We start from the raw sequence: 11,287 nt of genomic DNA on the forward strand, positions 1-11,287 counted from the left end.
GTAGGAATTGAGTCTAAAAAGTTGAGTGCTGAAGTCTTTGAGCTTGAATCTTGAAACTTTAGCCTTGGTTAGAGAATGTGTTTGACGCTACGGTTAGGGAATGTGTACGGGCCTTGGGTAAGATTTTCCTGAGGACGATGTCACCGCGGCTGCCCGACCCAAGTGTGCCTCACTGTGTCCTCTCTCTCTACGGTCCTACCGGCTTCGCTGTATCCGTCGAGTTCTCCCTTTAAAGCTCATCTGTCCGAGGGCTGGGCAGCCGGTGATTGAACACGCAGATGGCCCCTAAGGTCACATCTCCCAAGAATTTTTGGCGGGGGCCCTGATTACGGGGAGAAAATTGTACACAAACACAAAACACCTGAACACACCTATAGGCAGATTAGGTACACAAACAGGACCCGATATTGCTGACCTCCAGTCGCTTCTGTGAAGGAAGGCTTGATCAAAGGCAGTAAATGGGAATGATAGACAGCTAGATGCACTGAGGCATCGACCAACCGACAGAAGAGACGAACTGATTGAAGCATCGATGGAATTGTTTGAATGAAAATGGCAGACTGTTTCTTGCCATGTATGGCAAATTTCGCATTTTCCTTTCCAAAGATTGGAGTCTCACTGATTCGACTTCTGAAAGAGGGGACTGGATGATTTGAAATGAAACAAAGTGGAGTTTGAAAAAAGAAATCGACCTTTTAGAAAGTTGTCTATTTCGTGGACCATTTTATTTTGTATGTGTTATTTGTATACAAATCACTTGAACATTAAAGCCGTCCCCCTAGGATGACATCACAGTTTTGCTCATGAATATGGAAATTTGCATTAGCGTTAAAAACCCTCAAAGCATCCAAGTACCTCTTAAATTGGCGAAACAAAAATTGAAAGTAGGATTAATTAAAACTTAAAGGTACATTTACAAGCAGTAATTGTGGTAAATATTGCATCATCCCTTTAACTAGAGTTGTCTTATTTCAGGCTGTTCATAACATTAATGGCCCAAGCAGGAATCTGAATTCCTTGGTGTTTGTCGAAGCTGCAGTCGCCACCGTTTCTCTCTTGTTAGCGAAGGCCGCCTGCTTGACATGGGGGGGGGGCTAGATCGCACGTCCATGTTTTTCACAACGTCCAATCAGACGGCCCAAGTGCCTCTAAACACCTGGGGTAAACATTTAATCGGGCCCGACATGTGCTGCCTTCCAGTCTGAGAGGCCTGCAGGTGAAAGCAGACATATACCTGGTCGACGGTTTGGCTTTATAGGAGAAGAAGGGGGAAAAAAACGAGCAAGGCCGCCTTCCCTTACCGCCGGATGAAGCAATGTTTGTGTCTCTTAGACTGGCTTGTCACATGACGGTTTACTTTGGAAGGGAAAGCTTTGCTGAACCGAGGAGAGAGCTGTGTCAAATGGGGCCCACTAATTGCCACGACTCTGTCTTCGGGCCGGGGAGAAGAGGGGGGGGGAGTGGGTAAAAATCAGGGGTGATGGTTTCTTTCTTTTTTTTCTTTTTTGCTCTGCTCCAGTCAAGTGCCAAATTCACACCCCGTCCCCTCTGCCGCGACCCTCCTTTTAACCTTCTTTCACCCACTGACGGTGTCGTTGGGCATACATGTAATTCGGAGCAGGAATCGCATTACAGTCAGTCAACTCGCTTTTTTCAGGCGATTTCCGTTAAAAACAGCTCCCGTCAAGAGTTGAGAATCCAGAGAAGTTCATCGCTGGACTCGGCTTGCACCTTTGCATTTTTCCGTCTGTAGGGCGCGAGCAGGTGCGGTTTTACCCCCGATCGGTTGACCTCCGTGTCTCTCAGAAAACCGGCATCCCCCTTTTTGCAATCTGTGAAATTCGGATGGGACGCTTGCACAAACATTCCAGGTCTGCGTCGTCCCATCCGCCCACCCCCCCTCCCTCACCCCCGGTGCGAGGAGGGCGGCACGACGGTCAAGAGAAGGGGATTTGTCGGGATGTTGGTTCAGGGTATCCGCTCTTGACTTGTGGGATCAGGGCGGTGTGTATTTGTCATCCTTCGGCTAAGGCCGATTCCACAATCTGGGAACAAACAGTAAACAACTTCCCCGACTGGAGGCAGCGGCTAAGGCCGGGGAGGGGGGGGGAGCACTTGCGCCGCTCCTGACAGACCGGATTCCACCCCAGGTACCCGGAGTGTCTGTTTGTGTCATGTGCTGTTTGTTTTTGGAAAGTGAGAACTTGTTACAAGGGGGACCGTGTTGTTTTTAGGTTCCCGCTCCTGGCGGGATGGTTTTTATGTCTGCATCAGAGTTAAAGGGTGCCGAATGTACGCGTGTCCATTTGACACCTCCAATCAAAACGTGGCGCTTTTGCAAAGAGGGAAGATACTGATGACCTTCAAATCGTCCACCAGATTTTTTGTACCTGTAATTGTCATGATGTAACATTTTATAAAGAAAAGGTAAAGTGATAGATGAATGGTTAACCATGAATAAACTTGTTGCAGCAACTGTGAGAAATCTTGAAATTGTGGCTAAAAAGACAGACGGACGGCACCCATTTTCACAGAAGGAGCGATTCGTTTAAACCAGTCAATGGGACATGAAAGTTATAATGGAGTTTGGTGTGCATTCAAGGGGATGTACTCGCTAATATTTTGACACAACCCCCGCCCGATTCAAAGTATTTGTGTGTGTGTGTGGGGGAGCGATTTCGATGCTGTTCAAAGAAATGTCATTTGAAAAAAAATAATAAAAGCCTTAACATGAGTGTCGATGATATTTACTCTCAAAGTCGCAAAATGGTTTTCTAATGATTTTTAGTAAGGCTTTTAATGTTTGCGTACAGGTGCGCGTGCCTTTAATCATGCCAATGTTGGTAGCGATTGCCTTGTTTTCATTGACACCTTGTACCCCGGTGCCCGGAGTTAAACGATTCTGACAGAATTGGAACCAGGAAAGGTTCCTCTTTTTTGGGGGGGTGTTCTTATACGGGTGTGTGTTTTTACGAGACGGAATTTCCGTTTTTGAATACTGCTGTGGCTCATCCTTGAAGTCACGACTTTTCCACTCCGACAGTGACACTGTCCGCTCACCTGCATAGGAAAAAGAGAAATGTCATTGAACCAAAAGACGCCACCTCACGCGCACCTGAAATGATAATTCAGGCTGAGTAGCCAATAAGAATAAAGGGGGGCGCCCTCTGTTGAATCTTCAGCCTGGGTACTGCTGAAGTTCAAAGACACTACATCGGGTTGATCGTTGAACCATACTTGGAATAAAGCATTAAAATATTCTCCCACCTCTAGAGGGAGAAAACAGAAATCGAATGCGAAATACAACTGAGCCGAAAAGATAATAATACGAATTTCCATGTAGGTTCCTAGGGAAAAATAGTTTTTTTTTTAAATAGAAAGACGGTGGTTGTTTAGTTTCTACTAAACTGTTGAAGTTCATGGTCAGTGCGTTAGACAGAAATAGACAGTTTCGGCAAACAGAAGATCCGCTAGCGTATCACGTATCCATATCTTTTTTCGCTGATAACGTCATCACTTTCGGCTGTCTGGTTATACGTAATGCGGAGAAGTTCCACGGACGGCGACGTATGAAGGCAACTTGGATCGGCAATTATGAAGCTTCGGTTTTGCGCACCACGTTATTAGTACCAAATTGTATTCCTAAAAACAACAAAAAAATTCTTACTTGCTGCGTGCAGCATCACGTACGGACTTGCCGAATTTATACGTGCCTGTGTACGTGCGGTGTCACGCAGCAACGTGTACGGACACTTACAAATTAACTTGGATGCTGAAACTGTCTAATATCGCGAGGAGTCGCATACGTACAGTTGCATCCCGTTGGTTGCGGGTTGTGTCACCTGCCCACGTCAGCTTGTTTAGGCTTGCTCGGTCATCCCTGAACTGGAGCGCACACGGCTGACAAAAGGAGCCGGTTGGGAAGTCGGCTCCCCAACCAGACGGGCCTGTCGGCCAATGTTAATTATTTCCGCAGACGGTAGTGTGTCTAACTGTAATCACTCGAGTGGAGTTTGTGTATCAATCTCGCCTTGAAGACTCCTGATTATTTTACTTTGTGTCTTTTATATAAAAAAAATCTGTTCTGCTCCAGCTGGATTGAACTCCAACTGGATTTTTGTTGGAGAGATGACAGCGATGTAACAAATTTCAGTTCTCTTATACGTGTAAACACGGGGGCGAATGATATCCCCAAGTACCAAATCTGGATGAATTCGGTTCCTGCCTTCTTTGACCAGTCACGATTTCCTCGTGCCAACCAACCCAGTCCCTGCTCTAGCATAACTTTCATAATGTTCCCCCCATGCCTGCTGTTCAAAGTATAATTCATGTTTTGGCCTTTTGGGAATTGTAATTGTTGATATAAAATCCGGGGGTTGGGTGGGTGGAGTTATAACATCCCCCACTCATTGACCAGGGGAATGGGCTGTGAAATCACGCCCCCCCCCACACACACACTTTCTAACGGTGAAGGGAAAAAAGGGCCGGATCTTGAGGTGTTTTTCGAGCATCCTAGAAACCAAAATGTATCCAGTGGTACTGTGGTGCCAAAGGGGGGGGGTACAAAAGCTCCAATTAAATACGCCGTTTGGGTGTAAGGTTAAGGGGTGTACGTAGGGCCTACATAATTAAATATCTTTGTGTATCGTGATTAGCGCCCCCTGTGTGATGTATTGTCCACTAGGCCCCACCTGCTTTTTGAATTTTCCCGGCAGGGCAACTTTTCCATCTTAAGTCCTCCCTTTCCCCAGTCTCCAGAACAAATTTACACCACACAGTGTAGTGTAATTCGACCAGCAGAATTAGAAGCCATTACTGCAGTGGCATAACGCTCGTGGACAGGTGGTACGCGCGCGTTACATGCCTCTTCGACCAACAGGGTTGAAAGGTAGTACATAAGTTGGCCAGAGATGATGTATAGAGTTGCAACATGAGCATCTCAGTTGTTGGACCCAAAATGGCGGATAATGCGTCAATGCACGTGGAAAGTTAGCACACAGTAGCCGCATGCTGTGCAGCTGCACGCATAAAGATCAACCATTTTGTTTCCAAAGTTAGCGCTCCTCTCTCTATAAACAGGTCTGGAGCTGGCTAGGCTAGATGCTCAAAATAGCCTTCTACTGTGGATTTTGTAAGTGGAGGGACTATGTAAGTTGATCTTTAACATAAACTGTGAAAATAACACATCTGACTGAAAAACAAACGATTGCGTAAAGCCCATTAAAAATCTGCTAATGTATGATTGGAACATTGAAGGAAAGAAGGACTTTTTGAACGTCCGGGAAGGTATTCAGACACAGAAAACTTATAGAAATTTAGAAATCCGGCTTCGTCAACAGCTTGTCCAGTACAGGACGACTGTAAACGGCGAGCGATGTTTGACCTACATCTCGACATTCCATGTTGCTCGCGCGGAAGTCACCATTGGCTTTACTTCGCTCTTTGTCCCTCGTCTGTGTGCATTTGGCCGGATGATGCCCTCCTTTTCTATGGGCGCGTTATTTGTCGAGTTCGGTGTGAGTGGCCTGCCTTGCGCGCGCTGTCATGCCTGCTTTCTCTCTCAGCTCGGCTCGGCTCGTCTGCTTCATCGGCTTGCACCTGTCCCGCGCTTCCATCCCATCGGCCCGGGTCCAATCGGGTGGAATCTTCATTATTTCCCTCCATTTCTCCACAGGAATAACACCATCGATTTGCAAAAGAGGGTGCACGGGAAGGGGGGGGCTGCTGAAGGAGGTGGGGGGGGGGACGTTGGTTCGGGGAACGAACGGACGACGAGTGTGCGTGCTGGGACTTCGCCATCGTCCGCATATTTCTCATTTAACACTCCAGAATGCAGGAGTGATGTTTGCATGTCTATTATCGGACTTGGAGCAGGTCAGGCAGTCCCTGATATCAGGAGGGGGGAAAAAAGAGACTATTTGCCACGTATTCTGGGAGCTGGTGAAATGTAATATCAGTGTGTGTGTATATATATGTATATATGCACCGAGAAACACCTGTCTTTAATTAATTTGGTCCGTTGAAGCTGGCTTAGTCAAAACAAACTTTTCTTTACCTGGTTGCCCGGAATGTCTTGAGGATGGCGTCATCGGCTTGTCCGTCCTACAGGAACAGACATACGCGGAGAAAGACTCGGCCGACTATACATGTAGTATCACGAGACAAGTGCGTCTATAGGCTTTGTTCCCCAAGCACTTCGCTGTACACATTTTGATAGGCACCTGCTCAAAAATATAAAGGGCGTGGTAAGGTATTGTATATAGGGGACACTTGGCCAGAAATCAGGGCATCTGTTCCAGATATCAGGGTGTGGGGGGGGGGGCACTTTGCCCCTGTGCAGCTCTCGAAGACGGTCCATACTATTTCAAGGAGTACCCAACAGTGCTCTAGCCCAGTTCCGTATAAAGTAAAATACTGGGAGCGGAAGATGATGCTAAAGTATACATACAGAAATGTGGTGTGAGTACAAGAGTGCGACTATCGGAAATGGTTCGGAAACATATGTTCCTTGTGCAAGATTGAGTATAGAAAAAATGTATTGCGGTGCAGGTTTGAGTACAAGAATGAATGCAGAGAATGTTGAGTATGAATGTTTGAGTATAAGAGTGAGTGCAGAAAATGTTGTTTGAGTTTAAGTACGAGAGTGAGCGCAGGAAATGTTTGAGCAAAGGTTCGAGTATAAGAATCAGTGCAGGAAATGTTTGAATGTAGGTTTGAGTAAAAAAAGAGTGGGAAATTGTTGTTTGAGTATCCGCCTCGAGTAGAAGCACCCCCTTATCGGTTGGAAAGAGCCGCGTTGGTCGGGAGTGTTCTATAATTTGTTGGTAGCGATGCTACCGTTGACGCATGCATTTCCTAGTCGCTCGTGAACCAGCGAAGTTCAGTTCCGACCACAGAAACCTCTGTTGGTGAGAAAATAGCGCCCTCTCTTGGTCCAACTCGAGGCCTACGTGTAGGTTTGAGCGTAAGAAAGAGTGCGGAAAATGCTGTTCAGGTTCGAGAGAGAACCTACGTGTGGTGAGACCTACCTTACAGAAGGGATTTGTGGCCTCGGCTTTTACCGAATGAAACGAGAATGAGACGAAATCAGATTGGGAGGTGGAATTTATTTTTGGAGATTGTCTTTGTTGCTGGATGGATCAGGGATGTTATTCATGGAAGTGAGTTTGAATTTTAAGATTAGACAGATTTTCAAAGTCAGGGTGGGGCCTCAGAGATTGAAAGGGTTTAAGCCAGGTGGGCATTTTTTTGTGTACTTTGCATCGTGCTGTAACAAGTTTACAGTACCAGACACTGAATCTTTGTAAGAGTCTTTTTTTCACTCGCGTGTCAGCTGAGTTGTTTATCTCTTTTTCACCTTGCTTTTCTCTTGACGTATACCTATCTCCAGTCTGCCTGTACTTATCAGTTTTCTTGGTATGCTCAGTCTCTCTATTCAAGATAAATGATGCGGCTTCGTATTCGAGCTTAGAATAGCCAACAACAAGGAAGAGACAGAGAAAAAAACCCTGAAAGTACACGGAACTTTGAGCGGGAGACCCTCTGCAGGCATTGACACACACGGGTGCCCCGAGCCAGTCCCCTTCGTGAGCGCGCCTTGCTCGCCGTGCGTATTATATTGAGCGCCGTCGATGTAGCGCGTGATGGGGGGCCTCCGTTTGGCCCCGCAAGGGGTTGGAAGGGTGAAGTGGCCGGCGGCACCGTGTCGCATTTCCGGGAATCGAACGAGACTAAAAATCCATACATCGCGACTGAAGGCAGAAGAAGAAACGAAATGCCCTAAAAAAACAACCCTCTCCCCAAATTCCCCAGACCTTGTTGTTTTTCGTTCGAATGAATACAAATAATGTACGCTAAATGTGATCTTTGATGAAAGTTCCATAGATCACATCGCATTCTTCGGTAGAATTTATTTCAAACGGTCGCCAGATCCTCTTGTGAAACCGATCTCGACGTTTTCCGTGTATTTAGGACTTGTGACGTATTGCAAATGGCGTCTGTCTTGTAGATGCTATATTTTGCATCTACACGACAGACTGCACTTTATTCATCCTCGTAAGAAGGGCTAATTAATTGCAGAAGCGCACAGTTAATGTCAAAAGTCACACTCTTCGTTTGTCTTTAGTTCCGGCTGGAGTATCAGGCAAGAGATGACCAACCATGATATTTTTGGTTGTCTTAAAATGAGACGACGAAAGCGTTCGGATCCTTGTTTGAAAAAAAAAAATACCCCTTTGTCTCTTCTCGTCTTTGCTTATAATCCTAGATCGTTGAAAATCTGTTGGGATGTTTCAGAAGTGACATTTACAAATGCGTATACACACGCAGAGATGAAAGGATCATCAGGGCACAAATGCGAAATGAGAGATATGCCCAGGCGAACAATGTCGTATTCAAAAGAAACGCCATAATTAATTCGTTGAATCGAGCAGCATCGAGCCGTATATACTCAGCGGATATATACATTGAGCCTCGGGGGGGGGGACTGCCCTGTCAATCACGTTGATGAGATGTATAATGTTCCTGGTATGAGCAATGTACGCGGATCGGAATCGGATTCGTCCCTCGTTAAAGTAAAATCACGACCAGATGATAAAGCATATTGACCCGAATGTAAAGGTTTACCTGAAATTATTCCATTAGCGCTGAGATGTACAAACGTAATGGACGCGCCACATGATGTTACAGTGTGCGCTGCATGCCACGTTGCGATGCCAAAATATTGATCCGTAATGAATAGAAGGCATGTACTAAATGGACGGAGCTAATCCAATTACTGGGAGACGGATGACAATCGCGCTGAAAATGAGCCTGGCTAAGAAAAAGAAAATACACGTAATTCTCCGGCAAACTCTCCCCCCCCCCAATCTTCCCTCCCAAACAAACCGAAATGACGCCGAGAAAGACTTGCGCGAACGGAGCAGCGGGCGACTGAGCGCGGGTCCGAGGGGGAAACGGCATTGTTCGCCGGCTGAAAAGAGGCTTCAATTTGCGGTGGGGGGAGGAAAAAGTCAAGTTGCGGAACAAATGTGAACTGCCATCTCCCTGGCGCACCGGCGCTCTTAACGTCCGACGTGAACGGACTATTCATCGGTAAATATTGCTTTTTGTACCGCGCGCTTTTTTTTTTCCCTACGCTGATTTCCACTCGGCGAGAGAAAGTGATTTTCCCCGTCTTTTCTTGTACACTTTTACCCTTCGGAAAAAAAGCTTGATATCCCAAGTGAACGGGAATCAATTTGTGTCGGATGCCTTTTAAGAGGTCTTGGCTTGGACGAAGAAGGAAAAAGATTGTAATTTTCTTCTGGCGACAAACAATGGTTTCCCTGTGGGAACGTTTGGATAGCGATATTCCCCCGCGATGGTTTATCTAAGCGCGCGTTCCGTATAATAATAGTTTTCCCCAGGAATCCACGTCGAGAGATCTGCCTTTTTGTCATCCAAGGGTGCTTTTTCCCTCCCGATTTAGTTGTGCCTGCCATTGTTAATGGAATTATCCCCAAACGGTTGGCGAGGACTAGACAGAGCCCTGGTTTACCGTGTGTTTCACTTGAAAATCAAGAAAATCGAAGTTCACAGGGTGCATCATGATATTTTTCTGGACCAGCATGTTTCGTTTGTTGTAACTTTCTTTCCTTTTCGAATGTAAGTAAACTGTCCGACATCGCATATTGGTTGCTGTCATTATCGAAAAGCATTTTTTTTATAATCATTAATTTGAGGGCGCTGTTGCTGTGACATCATTGGATCAAGACACTGCGTTTTGAAGATTCCCTGTTCAAATGGTTAACCCAAGATTTGTTCATATTCTGTGAGGGAACTGGCCTGCTGTCACGAGCAGCAGGAACAGCAACGAATCACCAAAGGCCCCCCTCAATAATTACAACAGCAAAACCATCGGAAATTCTGGCAAATTATTCAGAATTCTCCAACACTGGGGATTATGCCTTGGATGATATTATTCTCTTGCGCATACTCAAACTCGCAGTTGCATTAAAATGAAAACACGACAATGCCCTTAAAATCTCCCAACAAAAATTGGAAACCAAGTTAAATTGAACACAAATACTGCTTTTTACAAATACTGCTTGAAAACTACATCGTTCGGGCATCATTAAGATCTAAAATTAGAGCACAGTATAGCTCTGTACATGTACATGACATGACAATAATATTGCGCTGTGTTACGTCTGAATCCCGTGCATTTGACATGATTACGTCTAGTAACGTGCTTTCTTATTGCAGCGCTAAGCCAAAAAAAAAAACAGCGGAAACGGCGGAACAAAGGGATATTTGACTATCCCCCAAACCAGTTTGACAATCAAGATTGGGCATATGCCTGCCAGGTATTATGCCAATTCAGATGCAACATTCAACCTACCTTTATCTGGAGATGTTGAAACCAATCCTGGACCACCCCATCCTGGTCATCAATTGCAACCTTCAGCCAGAAACTCTCACCATCAGATGGAAACAATTTTGAGCATTTATCACCAAAATGTGAGAAGTCTGAAGAATATTAAAGTTGGACTGCCTCCACAGCAACCTATTTATTTACAAGTAATTTGGATTTGTCCCTTTTTTTATCCCTAAGTCAGTTTTTATTAGGCCCTATTAGTTGTTTTTTTTCCCATGATACCTGTAAGTGGCGGATCTCCGCTGTTGATATCAGAATAAATAAATAAATAAGTAAAATAAAATAAAATAAATAAGACGTCAAGGAACCCCAGGTGATTCTTGCGCAGCGTGCGATTTCGTTCAGCACCACTTTCTGCCTGATATCCCTGCGAGAAGTTGAGCCGAGTTCTTCCTCTTGAAGGAAACGAACCTCGAACCGGCAGCGTACTGCCGTGCTCGCAGGACTTCGGTTTCTCCGCTCCTTGGGGGGGGGGTCATCCTCGGTCGTGTTCCCCGAGTCCGTTGTATGCAATATAAGTCTGTAGATTGGGACGGTACCAGACTATTTGATAGTTTGCACGCGTGCGATGTCTTGCTTGCTGTGTTCGTTTTGGCTTCAAAGATTAAAGTGTGTCTTATCGCAATTTTGTACTACCCATCTAAGGAGACTGGTATTGATTTGTAATGCGCTTTTATTTCATTTCGTTCACGTCTACTCTCAAGCTCCCTCCTGAAATGAAGACTTTACCTCGCTTTCCATTTAAAAATGACCGAACCATGAGTGTGGGTCTGTTGTCTCAAGTCCTAATTCCACCGAAAATAATCACCATTAAAGCTCGCTCCGTTGGAATCCCTGTCCCCCCCTCCATCAGCGACCGGCGTATCTCAC

The 11,287-nt window shown here is 45.6% G+C and overlaps 1 protein-coding gene across 1 annotated transcript in view; it reads right to left on the reverse strand.

Annotated features, from left to right (window-relative positions):
- Positions 1 to 3,056: 3,056 nt before the first annotated feature.
- LOC147797135 (importin-13-like) overlaps positions 3,057 to 11,287 on the reverse strand; it is a 19,982-nt gene continuing 11,751 nt past the window's right edge. Inside the window, exon 9 of the mRNA XM_087144314.1 lies at positions 3,057 to 3,060. Within this exon, the coding sequence (XP_087000440.1) occupies positions 3,057 to 3,060 (4 nt within the window). The remainder of the gene's footprint in view (positions 3,061 to 11,287) is intronic.

The sequence above is a fragment of the Acanthaster planci genome, linkage group LG12, assembly GCF_054643075.1.
Source record: "Acanthaster planci isolate LZ-2023a linkage group LG12, COTS_SCS, whole genome shotgun sequence".
NCBI classification, from domain to species: domain Eukaryota; kingdom Metazoa; phylum Echinodermata; class Asteroidea; order Valvatida; family Acanthasteridae; genus Acanthaster; species Acanthaster planci.